The following is a 23562-nucleotide window of genomic DNA, read 5'->3' on the forward strand; positions in this document are numbered from 1 at the left end:
ACAGAACGTAGACTCTTCTGCTTCTAACTATATGAGAGACACAATACCCCCCAGCCATAGAACCAGATCCTACATAAAACTTTAGTTGCAATTTGGGGCTCACAGGAAGTAAAAGAAACTTCCAAGAAATCTACCTTCAACCCTTAAAAGTGAGCAGAAACCAGGGCAGTGAAACGTGGCTATTGCAAGGGTAAATCCAATAGTACCACTGCCAGTGGCAAGAGGACCAAGACTCCAGGATTAAAGCAGCACTCCCCATGTGGTGCAAGAAACAAATGCAAACATGCTGTTGAAATGTCATCGATTTAGAAATACATGTTTTCTGCAGATTAAGATCAGCCAGCTAGGAACCCATAATAAAACATCACCGAACACTAAAGAAAATAAATCACCATGTGTAAGAATCTCAGAAACAACAAATATCAGATTCAGATCCCCCAAGGATTTCAGATAATCAGATAAAAAATTCAGAATTGCAGTTTGTAAACATTTTAAAGGAATAAAAGTTGGAATCACAAAAATGAGCAAGCAACAAAAGACTATTAGAAATTACAAGATATGCTTGAAAAGTATAAACGTGAACTGTCAGAAATAAAAGGCATAATTGCGAAACTAAAAAATTCAATGGAAGCATTAACAGAGTAAAGATAAAGTTACTGAACTGAAGAAAGACAAAGCTGATAAAATTATCCAGGAAACACCGAGCCAATGAGAATGGAAAATATAAAAAACATTTAAGAGACAAGGAAAATAGAATAGGAAAGTCTAATATATTTCCACCCAGAATTCCAGGAGGAAAACAAAGAGAGAATATAAAAGAGGCAATATTGTGTTCTTTTTTTTTAAACCCCAGTGTCCCATGTAACAGGTGGAGATACTGCTGTACCAATGGGAAAAAATGAGACAATATATGCAGAAATGTTACCAAGAATTTTCCAGAAATGACAGAAGACAAGCACTTACAGATGCATGGCACATAGCATATACCAAAAAGAACAAATATATGAACCCAAAAGATTCCTGCACCTAAATATACTATAGTGAAATGGAAGGAAAAGGACAAACAAACAAACAAAAACAGCAAGGAACAATAACTAGACAGGACCAGATGGACAGAAGACTTCTCAGCAACAATGAAAGACAAAAGATTATGGAAAAATAACTTCTGTTAGAAGGAAAAGGGAGAAAGAGGTGGGAAAACTATAGTAACTGAGATGTTATACTGTCTGAAAGATAAAGTAACCAAGAATCAAGACAAGAAACACCAAAAGGAGGCCTTACATATCTCAGAAATAGCATATATGAAAGAGAGGTGGCATTTCAGATCAATAAAGAAAAATTAATTCAATAAATGGGACCTGACACAAGTAGTTATCTATTCAGGAAAAAAATGAAATTGGATCCCTACCTCACTCCATAAACAGGAATCAATTCCAAACAGATAAAAGACTTAAATTTGTAAAGCAAACCTGAAACATTTATAAATATAATATTTTTATTCCTGTATAGTTGAGACTTTTAAAAAATTCCATAAAATCTCAACAATAAAAATGATAATAGAGAATATCAAAATGAAGAACTTCTGTTCATCAAAAGATATCCTAGAGAAGGTAAAAATATAAACCATATATTGGAAGAAGATATTTGCTACAAACATAACCAAAATAGGATCAGTATTCAGACCATACAAAAAGCTAGTAAATATAAATAAAGAGAAAAAGACAAAAAATAGAAAAACAACAAAGGACATCAGTAGGCATTTCACAGATGAAACAAAAATGGCCAATAAACATATGGGAAGATTTTTAACCTTATTAGTAGTCTAAGAAATGCAAAATAAGACATCTTATTTTCACTCAGTTGACCAATAAAAATGAAAAAATCTGATAATAGAAAGTGTTGGCAAGAATGAAGATGAATGGGAGCTCTACACAATGCTGGCAAAAATATAAGTGATGCAACCACTTTAGAGAACAGGGGTTATCTTGTAAAGAAATTCTTTTATTCTATAACTCATTAATTCTGTTCCTAGATAGCCATCATAGAGAAAACATTAAACATGCAGATACTGAAACACAAACAAGAATGTACATGGCTACAGTTTTCACAAAAACAAAAGGCTGGAAACAATCTAAACGTCAACCAACAAGAGAATGAAAAAATAAATTGTGGTCTACTCATAGTGGAATACCACATCATAGAAAACTTGATGAACTATTGCTACATGGCACAATGTGAATAAATCTTAAAAATATGTAACTGAGTAAACAAAGCAACAATACTTTATTAAAAAATTCAAACGTAAGGACAACTAAAGAATATCCTGTTTAGAGATACATACTTATATAGCAAAACTACAGAGCAAAGCAAGGGGATGATGAACACAAAGCCAAGATAAGGTCCCTTTCTGAGGGGAGACAGCAGAGAGAGGGAACAAGGAAGGAGTGTAGAAGCCAAAATGATCTGAAGCTGATGGTAGGTTTCTGGGTATTTATTTCATTGCTGAAAACAGAACATACAGATGTAAACTGGTACATGCCCTTTTCGAAAATAAAGAAAAAAGAAACATAACATGGGTTATTGTCCAGTGGGAGGGGAGTAAGGAGAGGCCCTCCCTTTTTTATTTTGTATCTTTCTGTGATGTTTGAGTTTTCTAAGAATATATGCTACATTTAAAAAAAATGAATAGGGGTTATCTGCATGAATGAGTTATGGGCTTATGTTTTAATTTTCTTCTTTATACTTTATATATATTTAAATAAATGCCATTTTATTTTTTGTTTGTTTGTTTTTTGTTTTTTTTAAGAAACCTAAGATCTTTGTGAATACTCACTGATTCTAGTAATTCATGTCAGGTAGAGGCTACCTAAACGGATGCCAGGAATGGGGAATCTGAAACGTAGGTTTAACAGGCAAAGGTAACTGCTTAAAAATATACAGTGCCATACACAGACCAGGTGGTGAACTCCATTTTCATGTTAATTTTTTTCCTATTTTTGTAATGTGACTGTAATTTTACATAGAAAGCAAGCAAAATCTTAAAAGATCTCAACATCATTTGGGCCTATAAACTGTCTAAACAGAAAAAAAATTTTAATTATCACTGCCACCAATAAGTTTACTTACTGAGCACTAATTAATGTTTATTTTTAATGACAAACTGAAATGGCTTGAAAATATCTTACTGTTATTCCTTCATGTTCTCTCTTCACATGTCCTTTATTCTCTTGAATAGGCTGAGGCTCTGAAGAACTCGAATTCTGTGTGTTTTCTGCCTTTTGACCTAGAAATGGTGGGGCAGGGGGGTAGCAGAAATAGAAGGAATGTTTCAGATAGTAAAACTGGAAAATGATTTTATATATAGGTAACTATTAAATTTAAATATTCTAAGATATGTAAAAACAGGAGTTATGGGCCTGGAAAAACAGCAGCCTATGGATCAAGTCCACACTTTAGACCTGGTCTCTGGCCCACAGAGAGCTCTGAAGAGAGTGGATTGATTACTGTTCACTGTGGCCAACAGGTTCACTTAGTGCATTTATGTTCGCACAGGGGAGGGCAACAAAACCCTTCCTGGGGTCTTGGGGAAGGTAACTCAGAGAAAAAGTGCCTGTGTTGGCCAGGTGAACCAACAGAAGAAGAGAGCAGTAAGGTGCCTCAGTATTGCTTGAGAATAAAGATTGACGAGAGCACAAATAACCAGTTTCAATAATAAAAAAGGGAATATCACCACAAAGCCTGAAAACACTAAAGCTAATCATAAGAGGATTTTATGAATAATCTAGGGCCAATAAATTTGAAAAAAAAAAAAGAATAATTTTTTTCTAGAAAAACATAATTTATCAAAGTCAGAACAAGAAAAGGAAAATCTAAATAGTCCTATAACTATTTTAACTTTTTTAATTTTTTAACTTGACATATAAAAATTATATTAATGTAATATGTATAACATATTGTTTTGAAATGTGTGTATACACTGTATGATGGCTAAATTAAGCTAATTAACATGTATCACATACTTTTTTGAGGTGAGAACACTTAAAATCTACTCTCTTAGCAATTTTCAAGAATACAATACATGGTTACAAATTACAGTCACCATACTGTACAACACATTTCTTGAACTTATTCCTCCTCCATAACTGAAATTTTGTTAAAATATAAATGATATTTTAAAACATTCCTACAAGAAAAATCCAGGCAACTGGTAGTTTCTACCAAATATGTATTAAAAAAAATAGCCTTATACAAAACCTTTCAAAAATCTTTCAGATAATACATTTTCTGAAGCTTTTACTGTATTTTCTTATTTCCAGAGGATTTCTAAGAGAGAATAATTCCCTACTCATCTGATGAGACTAGCATGACTTTCACATTAAAATATGAGATAACTTGTTGATAAATAGGGTTGATTTCTTAACTAATTCATGACACAAAACAGAATAACTATTTCCACTGATAGTAGACACACTTTAAGCACACTCTTTCACTGAAAAATCTATTCTTCACTGTTTACAGGTTAAACCATCTGTCTCCCTGCTTTCCACACCCTGTTGCTGCTGCAAGTTGTTGGTGAAACCGTGTAGATTAATGCTATTAAAAGTTATTATTTTCCACCTCAGCAGATTCAGCAAGCTGCTAATAAACTTTTTCACAAGTCTGGTCAGCTTTCCATTCTCATTTTCAACTTTAACGGCTCTTCTCACAGCCCTTTCCCTATACATCCCTGCCCCCATCCTGCCTCCCTGCCTTCTATAATACCTAACTTGATGCCCTACTTGACTTCATGTTGTAACAGTCTCTGTCCTCCTTCTACTCCAGCCACTTGGACTCCTGTCTCGTCCTCAAACATGCCAACCTTTAAAAAAGTGGGTATATATCTACATATAGATATATAACAATAATTTAGACAAATATGTTTAAATAGTGCAAATATTTTATTGCCATAAATCACATCCTTCTAATCAAATTAAAAAGGTAATTCCCTTGAAATAAATATATTTAGAATACATGTACAAAGCAATACTAAATGCAGCTTTTATTCCTCTGCCAGACTCTATAGTTCTGTATTAATCACTGAAGACAACACGTACCCTGAGAAGAATCTGAGCACAGCGGCTCGGGGATGTCGGAGGTGCTGCTGCTCCGAAGGACCTGCTGCTGCTGTCCCACCGTGAGATGGCCAGATCCAGCTGCAGGTGCATTTTCTGACTGTTGACATTCCTCCACTTCTGTGAGCATTAACAAAACATGCAAGGTTACAGTTCAAGATTTTAAAAAACACATTCACCACTTAAAACAACCGATTTAAAAAATAAAGTTTCAAATGCTTTTCACAAATAATTTATAGTCAGATAATCTGCATTTACACGATCAAGTTTCCTACACTTGCTAACCCCTAATATTCTACTCCAAGAGTACATTTTCCACTTAAGTTCTATAAAGCCTTTTATTTTTCAATCAAAGTAAAGGAAAAAAGCCACAATAAAAGATTAAGAACTGTAAAAGTCATCTGAAATTTCAGGGCCAGGCATGCCAAGGAAAGAGAGATCCAGGAGATGCACAGAATGGGTAATGTACATTTGAGAAGAACAGAACCCCCCCCCCCACACACACACCCCCTAAAGGAAGATGAAAGGAAACGTGGGAATTTCTACTGCATTATGCCTTTTTAACAGGTAAGTGCCCAACTGTCCAAAATAAAATGCTATAGTTATGTAATGGCTTATTTCATCAAATGCAATGCTGAATTATTCTCTAAAGTACAGAATGATCCACAGGTATTTGTAGAACACCAATATATATGAGACATAAAATAGAAAACCATAGCTGGGTAGGGACCACAGGATAATCTCAGTATTATTACAAGCTATATTCCCCTATAGAACAAGCTCCCCCCAGCTCATTTCTAAACTGCACAGTACACTTTAATCTCTAAAGACCACCCAAGGCACTGGAATTATCACCCCACCCTCTCTTTCTAGAGTCACAGCTTCAGGGTTGCACCACCTTTTACGTAGTTTGTTTTAATAGCCTGCAAACTAATCACTAATCACTGTCCCCCTCTTCTTACCACCTTCATATTTATCCTCTCCATGGCCCCTCTAAAATAAAGATCTGGCTGTGCCACTCCTCTTAAAACCCACCAAAGCCCTCTCTTGTTAGAGAGTCGTCAAACATCCTAGTCAGGGTGAACACGGGCTTTCCTTGATCTCACGGGACATACTGATCCCCTTGCAAGGTACTCTAGCTCACTTTAGTCTCCAGTAGTACTAACCCAGTTGGCACCTGCCACTCTCTTCTTTCTGCTGTTCACTCCCCTATGCTAAACTCACACCTGCTCCCTCATCCCTCCTTGCCATGCTGCCCTGGCAATATCCCCTACAGGACCTAGTCCCTGGCCCTGCATGCAAGCCCCATTGCTCTGTTTCTCACTAGATTCCACACTCACTGACATAGTCATAAAACTTTACATCCACATAACTAGAATATTTTCCAAAAATTTTAATTTGCTCATTACTACTACTAAGAAGAGGATGATCAAAACTCAGCCTGTATTATCTTAACTGGCTGGGTCACCTGGTTTGTCACCTGAAATGGAAACTCACTGCCAATGGGCCACCCTCTGTATAATCCTTTAATCTGAGTCATAAGGCAAACTGATGGCTCACCTTAAGAAGTATGTTGGAAGATTCTAAATTTAATACAGAGGATTTCAACAAAAGGTTGCTGTTTTTTCTATCCAAATGAAAATGCATTTTATAGTACGCTGATATGGTTACAAGACCTCAAAACTATGAAATTTGTGTGATCCTTCACTTGCAAAAATTTATCAATTTACTTTTTTTTTGCTCCGTTGCCAGGTTGGAGTACAGTGGTGTGATCACAGCTCACTGCACACTTGACCTCCCTGGCTCACTGATTCTCACACCTCACCCTCCTGAGTACCTGGGAGTTCTGGTGCACGCCACTATACCCAAAAAATGTTTGTCTTTTCACAGAGACGGGGTTTTGCCAAGTTGCCTAGGCTGATCTCAAGCAGTCTGCCCACCTCAGCCTTCCAAAGTGTTGGGATTGCAGGCGTGGGCCATGGTGCCCAGCCCATAGTCTAACTTCAGATGCTGGTGGGAAACTGTGTTTGGAGTACAAGCAAAGATAGGCCAAGGTAGCAAGAAAAGACAGCTACGTTAAAGCCTCATGTTTCCCAGGTTGTCTTTGCCTTCCTCTTCTTTTGAACAGCCAAGAACTGTTCATTTTTCTACAGAGAAACACAAAGCGTATGTGCACATTTTTAACCTACCTACACATCCCAAAGTATAGACTACGTCCTTCTCACAGATCTATTTCTAGTCTCTTCAGCCTTCAGCAACAGAAGCCAAATAACACCATAGGGTCAGCCCTTCCGGCTGTCTTCTCTAATTGTTTATTCTAATTATGCAAGATGTTGAAACCTTCTGGGAACAGTTTATATTTGTTAAAGAATCTACTGGTTAATCCAGTATCAGAAGGGGGAGCCCAAGAGCTTCCTAACTTTCTAAAATATAATTGGCAAATGCCATTTTTTATGGATAGTGGGAAGAGTTAGTCTCTGAAGCCTGATGCCAAAAACAGATAGATGTTGGTTTCTGGGCTATAAGCAGGAGCAAATAAGAGCTGAGCCAACACTGGCAGCATCTTCCTAAAGATAAAGAACATCGCCATCTGGTGGGATGCAATATAGCCACAGCACCATTGCTTCCAAATTAGAGTGTCCCCACTGGTCCTCAACACAGCAGACGGACGAAGAGCCTGCCACCACCAGCTGGTCTGCCTTCCCAACAGGCTGGCCTAATGCAGCTTTTAAGGCTTTGTTTTTATAAAACTGTCAGGAGGGACTTATCAGATGGAGAAAGTCCAAGCCTTTAGGAATAGCGGTCAGTAGCAGGGCAGGAGCACTCGTGATTTGGTGGGAAGGAAGGGGAGAGCCACGATGCTTAAGTGTGCTGTTGTGTTGTAGGTGCCCTGAGCTATCTACTCCTGTAGTTGACTATCAATTGAGATGGTGTGAAAAGAGAATTTTCAATTCTCCTTATCCCACAATTTAAACCCAATTTCCTGATTTGTAACGGTATATTTATTGGGATTTTCTCATACTTTATATTAAATACATGTTTTGTATAAATGAATACATGAATGACAGAAACAATTTCTTTATACTATTTTTCCTTTTTGAATAGTTCTTGGGCTCCCTCTGCTGGCATTTTATTTAAGAAAGAGCAATTTATGTTAAAGCTGCTCTCATTCTTGGGGTTAGCTGTTAGCAGTTGCTCTTTCATAACGAATGAAAATCATTTTAATAGTGATACGCAAATACCAAAAGACAGGATTATCTGATATTTAAAATAGAGAAAGAATTATATCAGTTACATTAAAATTATATAATACATCCTAGATCTATTGCATCTTCTATTTTCAATATCACACAATTTGTTTAAATCACTTCAAAGAGCTAAATTCTATCTTAGATTCACCAAATAATGTACTCTCTCTAAAGCCTAGCTAGTTCCAACTACCTAGATTTTAAAAGCACTAACTTTCTCGTCTCTTGACAGTGTAAGTTACACAATACCATCACTAAACTATTACTTTCTTTCTTTCTTTTTTTTTTTTTTTCTTTTTTTTGAGATGGAGTCTCGCTCTGTCGCCCAGGCTGGAGCGCAGTGGCGTGATCTTGGCTCACTGCAAGCTCCGCCTCCCAAGTTCATGGCATTCTCCTGCCTCAGCCTCCCAAGTAGCTGGGACTACAGGTTAGTTTTTTGTATTTTTAGTAAAGATGGGGTTTCACCGTGTTAGCCAGGGTGGTCTCGATCTCCTGACCTCGTGATCAGCCCGCCTCGGCCTCCCAAAGTGCTGGGATTACAAAGTAAGCCACTGTGCCCGGCCTAAACTATTACTTTCTAAAGCTCCATTCCAAACACCAGAAAACGATCAAATAAGGATTACTTAATTTCATTTTTTTCCACTGAGAAAACACAGTGTGATCAAATTAAGTGTGTAAACTCTTCAGTAACTTCTATTTTTTTTTCCAGATCTCTATTTTTCACAGCAATTTCACTCACTTTTTAAGTCTTCCTTACTCAGTCTTACATTTAGTAAGTGGAGTAAGGCTCATTCTTCAATAACCAAAATTCTGAGTTCCATTTATCCCTTATACAAGGTTGCATAAGCAAAATAAATAGTATAATTTCCTAATTTTTAAAACACCTTGCATGATACCAATCTGATCCTATAAAAAGCACAGGAAATGCATATCAACTCAGCATCTTGAGGTTTCCCACAAGATCAAACTTCCCAAGGGTAAATCGGACCAGGTCCTGACAAAAAAGCACTTCCTAGAAGCACACAAACCAGATGCAGAAGCAGTGAGGCAAGGTTTGCCATACCATTCCAATACACTTTTTTAGAATAAGGGGAGATTGTTGATCCTCTCATTACTACTATTACAATATTCCTAAAAGAAAAATAAAATCTACTATCTGTATGGCCTGTTAAGTGCTACAGATTGATAAATGTTTTAACCTAAAAAGCAGTTAAAACTGTAGAACAGACCGGACGTGGTGGCTCACACCTGTAATTCCAGCACTTTGGGAGGCCGAGGTGGGTAGATCACGAGGTCAGGATTTCAAGACCAGCCTGGTCAACATGGTGAAACCCTATCTCTACTAAAAATACAAAAACTTAGCTGTGCATGGCGTGCCTGTAATCCCAGCTACTCGGGAGGCTGAAGCAGGAGAATTGCTTGAACTGGGACCTGGGAGGCAGAGGTTGCAGTGGGCCAAGATCACACCAGTACACTCCAGCCTGAGGTACAAAGCAAGACTCCATCTCAAAAAAAAAAAAAAAAACAAAAAACTGTAGAACAGCTGGAAAGAACTGTTCTCACCAAGAGAAAAAAATAAATGAAAGAAAATCACAAAAACAAACAGTCCTACCTCCCCAACTATGTTTCTTTATGTAGTTATTCATATTAATGGAAATATGTGGTTGTGACTCCAAAATACAAACATCACTTCTTCCTCCCAGAATATGAACAACCCACCCAAAATTCTGCTGCTGCCGCCAAATACAGTCCCAAAAAGATCAGAAAAAGAAACAATCATAGCTAAAAGTAAGTAATTGTCTATTGCTTATATTATTAAAACAATTTTGGTGGGTTTCTAAATCACATAGATTAGAAATAAAAACAAAAAAAGTTAAATGTAAACAAAATTAGCAATCATGTTAACTTAAATGTAAACAAAATTAGCAATCATTGATAGGGTAAGGAACTTGTGGCCAGAAAGTAAAATTAAGTGTCATATTATCTAGCAGTAGGTTGGTGGGGTATACCTACACACTTGGATTTAAATTGGAGGGCAAATTCAATACTCTAATGTGCCAACCAGTGGAGAATATACAATCTGCCCTTGGGTCAGTCTCTTGATAGGACAGTCATAAAGGACAATGGCATCATTTTAAGTAGCAAAGAACCAATGGCATCAGGCTAAGAAGCTCACTATCATAGTTGGAATGGCAGGTTGTTCTCAAAGTCACTATACTCTGAAGTTCTTTCACCCTTTGTGCTACAAAATCGAACAAAGATGGCAAAGGCAGGAAAACTGCAGACCGAGCCCAGGCCACTTGATTTCACTCTGACTTAGGATTTCTCAGCCTCGGCACTGCTGGTATTTTGGGCCAGACAATTCTTTGTTTGGGAGCTGTCCTGTGCATTGCAGACTATTCAGCAGCATCCCTGACTTCCACCCACAAGCTGCCACTAGCACTGTCCCACTTGTGACAATTAAAAATGTCTCCAGACATTGTTGAAATTGTCCCCAATTGAGAACCACTGCTCTAAATCACATTTAACTTCAGTTGGAACTGTATACGTATATACAGGAACCAAGAGTCTTAGTAAAATAAAATGTAATATTGAATGAGAACAAAAGCTTCCAAAATTAAATTACTAATAGGAAGAGATTTCTTGTGGGAACATGTTCTGGACAAACTAGTGAAAAACTTAAGAGAAACAAAATATAGAAAAAAATGGACTGTGACATAAGAAAACTTTTCACCATGAAAACAATTCTTTTGGGGTGTGTATTAGCCAAACAGGGGGTAAAATAATTTTAAATACTTTATTAATCATCTCTAAACAATAGCTTTTTTTGAAAACCAAGTAATTGGGCAGTTAAAACTCAACAGTAATTTAATTGACTAGTGACCATTTTCCCATGTACCATTCTTACTGTTTTTCACCTTTAATAGTTACTGGAAAAAAAGAGTTTTCTAAGAAACATTATAGTCCTCACTCTTGGTAAAACTTCTTCCCTTAAATTCTATAAAGTAATATGGTATTTACATAGCCACCAGAGAACATAAGCTTTCATTTTGCTTTGCTAAAACACAGTATGACATAGTTTAGTACTACAGAAAGCCACAATTAGGTTATCTCCAATGTTAAAAAAAATACTAATCTTTGGGAGGCTGAGGCGGGTGGGTCACGAAGTCAGGAGTTCAAGACCTGCCTGGCCAACATGGTGAAACCTCATCTCTACTAAAAATACAAAAATTAGCCAGGTGTGGTGGCACACACCTGTAGTCCCAGCTACTCAGGAGGCTGAGGCAGGAGAACTGCTTGAACCCAGGAAGCAGAGGTTGCAGTGAGCCGAGATCGTGCCACTGCACTCCAGCCTGGGCAACAGAGAGAGATTCTGTCTCAAAAATATCAAAAACAACAACAACAAAAAATACTAATCTACAATGCCAAATTTCTGAAAATAAAAAAGATCATGAAAATGATCTTTCTCTTTTAAGGAAGAAGATTCAGTTCATCCTAGAATCACTGAAAAATAGACATAGGCCTAATTATTCAATATAGAGAAAGGTAAATCCTTCTGTTGAAGTAACTAGGCCAAAAATGACTTTTGGTGCTATGATGTCTTAATAAAAAATGTACTGTGTGTAAATCACACACAGCTAAATTCAATTTTAATTGGCTGAAGTACAGGAACAACGTTTCTTTGTTTTGGAAATTACTGCTTTTTGGCATTGGTCCTTTTGCACTCAAATTTCAATAGTCAGTATGAATCTATATAACTGGTCATTACTTCACATATATGATTTATTAACTCCAAGTAGATCCCGCCTACATACATTTTTCTAGCTTATTCATTTTTTGGAAGGCATAGCAAGCATTCTAATACTGACATGCTCAAAACTTTTATGAAAATCCCCTTACTTTCTATGGGCACTGTATAGAAGACACACTAAGGCAGGCATCACATTTCCCCCTATTAAATAGCTATGGACTGAAAAACCCTCCTATCCTCCTTAATTGTTATTGCCAAGACCAAAGTTACAGAAATTTTTCTTGACTATCTAATTGCCATTAAGTATCTAACTACACAAGAGCAATTACTAGTATTCATTGCAATTTCACACTAGTGTAATGGTCAGGCTGTGTGTGATGTGGGGATATTAACAAAGGAAGCAACGCCCAGAGGCAAGCGGGAGAAGCCCAGGAACAGTGATGGACACATGAGACAGTATTACAGTACCTGACAGCCTGTGAGAGCAAGAAGAGTAAGAGAGACCAGGTAAGAGAGCGCTCACGGTGTGAAGGAGGAGCGGGACGCTTTTAGTGGCAGGCAAAGCCTCAGAAAGGTGGACACAGTTGCTGATAGACTGGCTTCGCTTAGCTTCCAGGAGAGATAAAGTAATAATTATGTCAGAAGAACAATAGGACCTTTCACTTTATTATTATTATTTTTCTGGGCTCTCTTTAAACATTTAAAGGAGGTCGCTTTAAACTTTAAAGGAAGTCAGTACAAAGTATAGTATTTAATTGTAGTCTCTAAATACAGCCAACTTTCAGTCAGTCATTCTCATGACATAGGACAATGGGCAATCCACAAATAATTTTATTTTGAAATGCTTTATATATTTAGCCTTTCCTTCTTTCTGCTGTGTATCAGATTCACATTCAGGTTATTTGCCTGGACAGACATTATAATCAGTTTTCCTTCCTTAAAGGACAAATATAAACAGACCATGGTGAGAGAGGGAATATCTGGCCTTCAATCAAAAGTTGGTTTGCTGAGAGCTGACTGTATTCAAAAGTAAATCATTTAGTAAATTAAATATCTGAAAAGCTCAAGAACACATAAAAGTCAAGTTGAACATTAAAAGATTTGATATTTGAGGAAAAGGTAAAATCTCCATGAAACCCATCCTTTTATGTCACATTTCATGCTTATTAAATCCATACATCTTTAGTGTCTACTTTACGGTGCTCTTTTGTTTTCTATATACTGCTAGTCAAATAAATATTGGAGGAATTGAATGAACATAGGAGGAAAACGTGCTTCATATATGTGAAACCACAATCTGTAAAATCAGTTTTATTCTAAAACAAAAATATAAAGATTTATTTGCTGCTTTACTATTTTCATATGACATCAGTTAACATTAATGAAATGGAACTACAAATGATAGTAACACATTTGCAAAAACTGGAACAAACTTTTTACCCTATTGCCCTTTCTCCTACCCTTTGCCTATTCAAATTCCCAGTAGGCTGGGCGCCTGTAATCCCAATACTTTGGAAGGCCAAGGCAGGCAAATCACCTCAGGTCAGGAGTTCGAGACCAGCCTGACCGACATGGTGAAACCCCGTCTCTACTAAATATACAAAAATTAGCTGGGCATGGTGGTGCACGCCTGTAACCCCAGCTACTCGGGAGGCTGAGGTGGCAGAATCGCTTGTACCTGGGAGGCAGAGGTTGCAATGAGCCAAAATCACACCACTGCACTCCAGCCTGGGCTTTTTTTTTTAAGATTCTGTCTCAAAAAAAAAAAAAAAAAAAAAAAAATCCAGTGATAGAAGAGCTGGGCGTGGCAGCTCACTCCTGTAATCCCAGCACTTTGGGAGACAGAGACGGGCAGATCACCTAAGGTAAGGAGTACGAGAACAGTCTGGCCAACATGGCGAAACCCTGTCTCTACTGAAAAAAAAAAAAAAAAAAAAAAAAATAGCCTGGCATAGTGGTGCGCACCTGTAGTCCCAGCTACTCGGGAGGCTAAGGCAGGAGAATCGCTTGAACCTGGGAGGCAGAGGTTGCAATGAGCTGAGATCGCTCCACTGCGGTTCAGCCTGAACGACAGCATGAGACTCCAACTCAAAAAACAAAACAAAAAAAGAATTCAATGATAAAAGCAAATAGTTTTTAGGAATTGGAATGAGAAAGGAAATCAGTGAATGAGCATCCTCAAAAGTTGCCTGCTAACAAAGAATTGCGTCTCTCCTCAGGAGACAGAATAACAGAAAGAAGGAAGAAGCAGAATAGGCCATGCATGTAAATAAGGTGATAATTTCCAGCAAATGCTACAGCAAAAAAGTATGAGAGTTACAGTTAAGGTGGAATATATTTTCATAAAAACTCCAACAGGATTCTAAACCATCTGTATTAAGCCTTTACTAAGCACTATAGACTATGTTAAGCTTTAATGAATCTTTGTTTTATGGCCAGAGGATCTTGCGACTTTCTGAAGTCAACATGCTAAATATCAATTACAATTGTCTTAAACCTAAGTTACAGGCTCAAAGTCACTAGGGAGGAGGTGGCTTTATTTATTCTTATTAAATGCCGTATACAAGCTTCTTTTTAAAGAGTTCACTTTTTGTTTTAAGAGTAAAATATAGGCCAGGTGCAGTGGCTCACGCCTGTAATCCCAGCATTTTGGGAGGCCAAGGTGGGCGGATCACGAGGTCAGGAATTCGAGACCAGCCTGACCAACATGGTGAAACCCTGTTTCTACTAAAAATACAAAAATTAGCCGGGCATGGTGGCACACGCCTGTAATCTCAGCTACTCAGGAGGCTGAGGCAGGAAAATTGCTTGAACCCGGAAGGCAGAGGTTGCAGTGAGCTGAGATCGCACCATTGCATTTCAGCCTGGGCGTCAAGCAAGACTCTGTCTCAAAAGAAAAAAAAAAAAAAGAAAAGAAAAGAAAAGAAAAAAAGAGTAAAATGTAGCAAACTAGTCCAATTAACTGGGGGTTGTTGGTCAAGTTGTTAACTGAAATAGGCTGCAAAGATAACATCCACAGGCATGAAAAGGCTCAATTTTCCAAAGGAGCAAAAAATGAAAATGTCTATCCAGTCCTGAAATTCTCCTTTTCTTTGCTGAAACAGGTTGCCACACTCTAAAGATTAATATTGTTTAACACTGACAATAGTGCAACTACTGGTGTATTTATTAACAATCTATTTTCTTCAAGGTTCAAACAAAACCTCTATTTTCTCTATTTCGCACAAATATCTCACTCAATATCAACATCACAAGTTCTTTCTCACAATGGAGGATTTAGAAATAAGTAACTGAAAACTGTGATTTGAAAAGTAACCAGAGCAGAAAGCTAAAAAGATGTAGAGACATTTCATTTAATATAAGGTCTAATACTTAAATTTTGAGTAGAATTTTTAACACACTTTATGCCTATAAATTTATTTTAGATAACAATTAGATTTTTGAGAAGCATTTAAATAAATGTTTACCAGTTGCTTTTTGGCGAACAATATTTCTCGCCTTTTCCACTCCTGGTGCTCCAGACGTGGTGGCACTCCTAAATCGCATCGGTTCGGTCACATCTGGGTGGCTCCGCCAGCTGAGAGAAAAGGATCTCCCCACGGTGGTTCCTTTCTGAGGATCTAGAACACAGCCTGATAAAGGAAAAGAAAAATAATCTAAAGGCTGAATTCATTATTATTCATTTCGCAGCTTGTGTTGCTCAGCAAATGGTGTACCTACAACTATATATAATCAGCAGGTTTCCTTGTCACATATTAAGTACCACTTCCTTACACTGCAATTTAGGAAGTTATTCATATGTCACTAGTTTAAGAATTCTTGTTGCCAAAATATTTTCAAGAATCTAAAACATTCTTATGGATATTATTATATCTTCATAGTACTCATTCCAATATACAAAAGAAAGTATTAATAAACCTTTCTCAATACAAGAACAATATCAAATGAAATTATACTACTGTTCCCAGGATACTCCAAAAACCACTACTTATAAACCAAAAACTCAGAGATCCTGACATTAGAATAGTACTGCATCCTGTAGACACCAACCCCTCCACAAATCCCCAGAGCAATCCATGCCTATAAACTCTTATGTGGATTCAGTCAAATGGGCAGGATAATGAAAATCTATAAATAATACAAAATCCTATTTTAGCAAAGGTCCAAAACAATAAAACATTGTAGTCTGAGATTCAACTTTTATTTTTCCTCATACTGTTCTGGTTAATTATTTCAATGAGAGGCTATGGACCAAAGGAAACAGAGGAGGAAAGAGAATGGCAGACTTAGAGATTTCTGCACAGGTATGATGTGGCCAGTGGCTGCCACCTGTGGCATGTTTCCACACCCAGTTTCCTCTGCCTGTGCTTTTTGTTTCTAGTAGTCTAGCCCTTAGAAGGCAAGTGTTTCTATAATAAATATTTAAATCCTTTTTAGAATAAAGCAACATAAATCAGAAATATTAGTCATGGTCATTAATTAAATAATGTGTTCGGTACATTTTGAAAACAGTGTTTTCGAAGTTGTTTGCCTTCCTAAGACAAGTCTGTCTCTTCAGATGAATCTGTGGGTAGGAAGAGAATCTTGCAGAATGGCAGGCGTGTGTGTGTGTGTGTGTGTGTGTGTAGTGTATGCATGCATGTGCACTCATGCATGGATTACAACAATTGAAGGTAGGTCTTTATCTCCTATTTCAGCTCTCCTCCTCTGGCCTGAAAGGTATCCTTAGCCAGGTAAGTTCTCTCCTGGGCTGAGAACCACTGTCTTAGGGAGCCAAGTTCCTAGCTGGAAGTATCTGGGTCCTCTCAGGCCCCGGGTTTACACAGAGGTCCTCAGAGCTGTTAGAGAGGACTAGATGGACGCCAAGGGCCCAGGCTCTTGGCTCCCTGCCCCTACTTCAATCCCAAATCTCCAGTCTATTTCTTTAGAAAGGGGTTATGTATACCTTCAACTGGGGAGAAAAACGGATCTGTTAAAAATGTTAGAAAATCATTGCATTAGACAGTCTAAATCTACATTGGGATTAAACTGTTCCACTGGATTGCCATGTACTTCAACTACTTTATTTTGGCTTCTTACTAACTCGCTTTGATTAATTAGTGCTTTGGCAAGCCATTCTCAGATTTCAATGAAGATATAAGAATCCATCACATTTATTATACATGTATACGGTTTACTAACCACTGTAACTGGTTCACATCTCCCTGTATCCACATCCTCTGTTGTTCTCTCCCGTAATGACATTAGGCTTCATCACGTGACTTACTTGGTAGCAAAACTGAACAAGCAGAGACTTGAAATGCACTTGAAAATTTGAGCTTACCCTCTTACTGCCCCTGAAACTCTAAGCCACTTGGTGAACAAGCCTGAGCTAGCCTCTGGCTGCTGAAACACGTGGCCCAGTCATACCTCACTGCCCCTGCTGACAGCCAGTCAACCCATAAAAGTAGAGCTGCCTAGCTGACTATTTCACAGCGTGGCTGACTGCAAACACAGAAGCAAAGACCAGCAGAAGAACTGACTGGCTGAGTCCAACCCAAATTGCCAACTCATCAAATCAAGATAAATAAGTGGTTGCTATTTTAAGCCATAAGTTTTGGGGTGATTTGTCACATGGCAAAAGCACACTGATATTGTCTATAATAAGGCTGGTATTATTAAAGGGTAGTCTATACAATAAGCAATGTGTACCCTTTATGAGGCTTTGAAGGAAAAATTCCTCCCAAGTCTCAGGAGGACATAATAAGAGCTAAGCATCACCTAAGTGATTGAATTGTTTTTACCCTATGTGCTCTGTGATTCTCTATTTGATGTAACCCTCCAAAGACCAAAATCAAATCCAATGTTTGACTTTTCCATCTCCCCAGCAAGCCCACGAGGCTCTATGGCATGTATTTTGGCATTTTAATCACAACGGCAGTTCCCTGCAACCTCACTCATTTTGACCCTATTTTGTATTTGATCTACTGTACTATATGCCTTTCTATGAGCTGCCTCAAATCTTTACACAGTAAGGTGTAGTACAAGTGAATTAATCCAAGAACCATGCCACATCCTTAAGAATGGTAATTAAGGGGATGCCAAATTGTCATTCCTAATAGAAACTACCACTGATGTTTTCTACCTTGAAAACATAACTTTCATTTGAGGTTCTCAGTCCCAAAACAACTTTTACCCAGAAATACAACAAAACCAAAATAGCTCCCATCTGAAGCATTCAGAATTTCTCCACATGTTTCCTAGAGAGGCTGTAGAATGCATCTTAATAGTGTGACATCTTGAGTTATATTTATCCAGCTTTGATTTCTAAACACTTCTTAACTATGTGGCCTTGGATGAGTCAATCACTGTAAGGCAACCTTGTCCAACCCGTGACCCATGGGCCACATGCAGCCAATAATGGCTTTGAGTGCAGACCAACACAAATTCGTAAACTTTCTTAAAACATTATGGGATTTTTTTTTTTTTTTTTGCAATTTTTTTTTTTTGTTTTAGCTCATCAGCTATCGTTAGTTTTATTGTATTTTATGTGTGGCCCAAGACAATTCTTCCAATGTGGCCTGGGGAAGCCAAAGGATTGGACATCCCTGAAAAGTCTCTGTACTTCAGTTTCTTTGTCTGTGATATGGGAATAATACAAGTATCTACAGTTCACTAGGCTATTATGAAGGTAAAAAGAGATAATATGTACAATGTAATAGCCATTATTATTACTGTTAGTTATCACTACTGTTACTACTACCTTCCTTGCATCTTCCTTCTTGCATAGCTTCCTCAGAAATTCACCATCTCATTAAGGGAACAGAATGATATGAGACACAAATTAATGCCACTATTAAGAAGACACTGTGTAGTTGGTTCAGTTCATTATAAAATTTCATGCATTAATTGCTTAGTCATACAAATACACACTCGTCCCCAGTCCTAGACATTTGGTGTTAACCTGGAAGAGTGGAAATACCTTTGCCTCGTTGCTTCTTTTCCTTTTGTTCACTTAATTTATCCAGAGGTAGGTTTGTCATCTCAACTCCATAAACGGTTCTTGCAAGCACTGCTGTCAAGGAGTCCATAATGTTGGCCCACTCGTTTATAAGTTCCTCCCATTCCGTGAGGGAGGACAGCACACCAAGAAAGTCATCCCAGAGCTCTCGAGAAATGTACACACAGAGGTTTGCTCGGATCCAAGCCACCATGAGCGTCTAAAACCAACCAACCAACAAGAGAATTCATACATCTTCATTTGGAAGAAGCATACTTTTTAACAAAATGTTTTAAATTACTATTAATAACACAAATTTTAAAATAAAAAGTACTTTTGGAAGTTGTTTTTCTTTTAATTCTCAAAATTCATTTGACCAACTATAATCAAAATTTAAGCTATTGGAAAGTTAGTTATCATTATGAACAAAGTTACTGATTCAATATTGTTCTAGTGTCTGCGGCTGGCCCTGGCTATAATCAGGGAAAAGACAAAGCCCTCCGCACAGTGACGACTCTGCTTCCTGAGACTGCTCTTTTCCTACCATCCACAGTGGCTACTTCAAACCTCCTACAGGAAAACCTCCAGCCCACCAAATCCTCCCTGACTTTGAGCAGATGGATTCACTGCAGACTTCACAAGAAACAGAACCCATTCAATGAGACTCCCCTCAACCTCTGCCCATGGACTCACATTCTCGCCCATACTCACCCAGCTCCTCCTCCACCTGTGGACTGAAATCCAAGAGGGGCCCCACTCCGCTACCCTGGTGCCCCCTTACACTCTGGACCCTTCCTCGGAGTCTTCATGCCTCTCTTAACCACCCCTCTCCTTTAATCTCCAGCCAACCCCACTTCCCCCGCTCTTTCTCTTCAGCATTTAAATATGCTCCAAATCCTTCCTCATCTTAAAAGAAAAAATTCCCTTGAACCCAGATTCCCCTATCTAGCTACAGCCCTTTTCCTTCCACTTTCATAGCCAAACTTCTTGAAAGAATGTTCCACACCCACTCCATCTCCACTTCCTCATCCCCCAGGCAACAGACTGCTCTGGGTCTCCCCTTTCTGAGGCCATTTCCACCTTCTGCCTGGGTTTTGGCTCCATTCCCATGGCTCCAGTTATCCCCTGTGTGCTGCTGACTTCTGAATCTCCATGTCCAGCTTAGACCTCTCTACTGGTTTCCTGATCTATCTACCTAGGTACTACACAGTGCTACTTACACAACTCTCAGGCACCTATCATACAGCATAATAGTAAAAGGTATTCAATTTCTTCCACTGACATTCTTCTCAGTTCCTTCACCTGCTCGCTCCTGCATCTGGCCTTTGCACATACTCTTCCTTCCCTCTCTTTCCTCCTTTTTGTTTCTGTATAACTCCCCCTCATTTCTCAGGTCAAAATTTGTGTACCACTTCCTCCAAGAAGGTATCCCTGATTATCTCCCCACCACCACCTCCCAGCCTCCAGGAAGTGTCCTCCAGGTCCCTGCATTTCCCGCCCCCATCAATGCACCTATCACACCTTTCCTTCACAGTCTATTCACTTATCAGTGTCTGCCCCCAGTCTTATAGGCCACAGCACTACAACTGGTCACCTGGACAGCCCTATAAGACAATTATGTCTATATGCTGGATATTTCCTTCCCATAAAATTGCCCCATTCCTTACCTCTGCCAAAATATTTACCATCCTTTAAAATTCAAATCCAAATACATCTTCCCTGAAAGAAGCGCCTCTACATAGCCAAGTCCATCTCAAATGAGCCACAAATGCTTTCCTAAGCCTTGTGAAAAGGAATCCTTATACCCAAAGTCTATGTAAGTCCTATAGTCTGGTGTCAAAGAGAAATGCCCTTGTTAAGATGCCAGCTTGCATTTGCATTGGCCCAACCCAGATGCAAATAGGCTCCCACTCTTGTCAGGAATTCTTCTTTGCGTAGGCGAGTTCACTTCTTAATTTTTTTCCCCAAATTATATAAAGATTTTTTAATGGAATTTATTAACATAGACACAGGAAAACTTTGATAAACAGAAATCAGTCTATAAAATCAGACAGGCCTATTCTGACCACCTGGAAAATCTTATCTAAAGTGGTCCTTCTGTAATACACCTGTTCTCTGTTTCAATTTGTGTTTACCACTTTTTAAGAAAATAAAAATGTTTAAGTAGGACTAAAGTAGTTAATTATATAAAAAACAAGATATTAACCACTTATATTTAAAGTCTGATTCTAACATGTATGAATTTGGTAAAACTAAAAATATGAAAGAAAATAAAATAATTTTATTATCTTTATTAAATATTTTTATTATGACTAAAATGCCATCTTCTATTAATTTTTATACCCCTGCTTTCAAGATGAATTTGAGGCCATTGCCATAAAGTACCTATAGACAATAAAATTAATAAATATTAGATCAATAAGTATAATCTGAGCCAAGTAAGAGAAGAAAGTAGAGACTGACAATGTTATTAGGACTCAGACTCACATTTGGATATAGTGCCAGCTTCATGGATAAAAGCAGATGTCTTAGTGTAATGAGATGTTCTATACTGGGGATCTTATAATTATAATGGCTTCACTTTATTGACTAATTATGAAACAAGCGCAGAATGACTTCTTGCAGCTTATAAAATCAACTTAGCAAATATTACAAACATGTATGCAGACCTGTTGAATTATCATCATAATTCACAACTGACAACACTTGCACAGAGCAAAATGGTAAAATGGTAAAATACAGTTGGTAAAATACAGTGGTGGCACCTGTGGACATGAAGGCAGGGTGTCCTTTTAATCAATTACCATCTTCTAAAAGGAAGAGGGAAACAAACAGCCTGGACTACACTGGTTTGTGACCTAGGAAAGTCACTTGGCCTTTCTGTAGTCACATTTCTCATTAAAAATAAGAGGTGCATGAGAGCTTCTCCAAGGTTCCTTCAGTACTGAAATTTGATGTTTTATCAGATACATTTTGGCACACAAGATGTATTTTAAAAACACCTTAACTAATAAATCACTCGTGTTCTTATGAACATTTGCTAACCAACCACTTCCTACTTCACTCTACCAACACATTAAGGGGACTGCATAACTTTAAAGTAATGGCTCATATTACAAAGAGCAGGGCCATAGTTTCCTGATATACCATCAGAGCTTCAAGCATAAGGTCATATTTAGCACTGATAATAAATTAAAACATCACTTAAGGCAATAAGGCAATCATCATTATTTGGTAAATATTTAAAACTAAGTCAAATTCAATCATCACCTAAAGAAAATTTGGTGGCCCAGGTTATCTACTGACAGAAAAAAACCACTAGAAGAACTAGAAAAAGATAAAAAGGGTAATAAAAATTTAAAAATGTCCTGTCCCTTTTAACAGTCTCCTTGTTCTCAATTTTTCAGAAAAAAATCAAGTGTCTAGCCATTTTAGACAGTCCACATGATCAAATGAATACTAATTAGATAGCACATTTTAACGGCAGTGTGGGAGCAAGATGATGCCCAAAAGACAGCCTGCCTGGTAAGTCCAGACCCTTAGTATTCTTGCCTCTTGCATCTCACATAAGAACGTGGGAGGTCAACAGATGATCACCAATCCCAGTGGGCCCACTCTGATTCTCATGACAACCCTGCAGGGTAGGAAGAAGTCCTTTCCTGATTGTGACAGATTAGGGAAGACACTCAGAAAGCTAAAGTCATGTGCTCAGGGCCACATAGCCAGGCAGTACCAGAGCTGAAATCAGAAACACAATCTGCCTAATGCCAAAAAGCTCATCCTCTTTTCACTATTTTTTATAGTAAGTTTTTTTTTTTTTTTTTTGAGACAGGGTCTTGCTCTTTTGACCAGGCTGCAGTACAGTGGTGCAATCATAGCTTGCTTACAGCCTCAACCTCCCGGGTTCAAGCAATCTTCCCACCTCAGCTCCCAAGTAACTGAAACTTCAGGTGCATGCCACTATGGCCAGCTAATTTTTAAAAAATTTTTTGTAGAGACAGGGGTCTCACTCTATTGCCCAGGCTGGTTTTGAATTCACGGGCTCAAGCGATCCTCCTGCCTCAGCCTCCCAAAGTGCTGGGATTACAAGTGTAAGCCACCATGCCCAGCCTTATGGTTAGTTCTTAATTTAAGCATCCTTCTCGATCTCCCTAACCACTGCCAAAATAACAACAACATCAAAATCATTAATAATCATGAACTCAAAACTAAGTTTCAGGGAAGTCAGGTTAACTGAGCTTCAGGGAAGTCAGGTCAACTGAGGAGGGAAGTAATATCTGACAAGGTTTTCTCCATTCATGGGGGGAGTTTTTTTTTTCCCCAAAGACCAAAACCAACCAACCAAAAACAAAACAAAACAAAAACCCGAACCCCAGAATAGATACTTGTTTAATTCTGTGACAAGTTCTCTAATTCCAACACACAAAACAGATGCAGAGCCAGGCAACTGGTGGGAATAAGGCCCAAGCACCT

At 38.1% G+C, this 23562-nt stretch overlaps 1 protein-coding gene across 6 annotated transcripts in view; it reads right to left on the reverse strand.

The window, feature by feature from the left end:
* RALGAPA2 (Ral GTPase activating protein catalytic subunit alpha 2) overlaps nt 1-23562 on the reverse strand; it is a 330652-nt gene that overhangs the window by 199577 nt on the left and 107513 nt on the right. For all 6 annotated transcript variants that reach the window (XM_063659353.1, XM_063659357.1, XM_063659359.1 and 3 more), the window contains 4 exons: nt 19072-19309; nt 15578-15742; nt 5094-5231; nt 3186-3283 (listed from right to left, as the gene is read on the reverse strand). In XM_063659353.1, coding sequence (XP_063515423.1) covers nt 3186-3283; nt 5094-5231; nt 15578-15742; nt 19072-19309 — 639 coding nt within the window. The remainder of the gene's footprint in view (nt 1-3185; nt 3284-5093; nt 5232-15577; nt 15743-19071; nt 19310-23562) is intronic.

Source organism: Pongo pygmaeus, chromosome 21 (genome assembly GCF_028885625.2).
Source record: "Pongo pygmaeus isolate AG05252 chromosome 21, NHGRI_mPonPyg2-v2.0_pri, whole genome shotgun sequence".
Classification (NCBI taxonomy): Eukaryota; Metazoa; Chordata; class Mammalia; order Primates; family Hominidae; genus Pongo; species Pongo pygmaeus.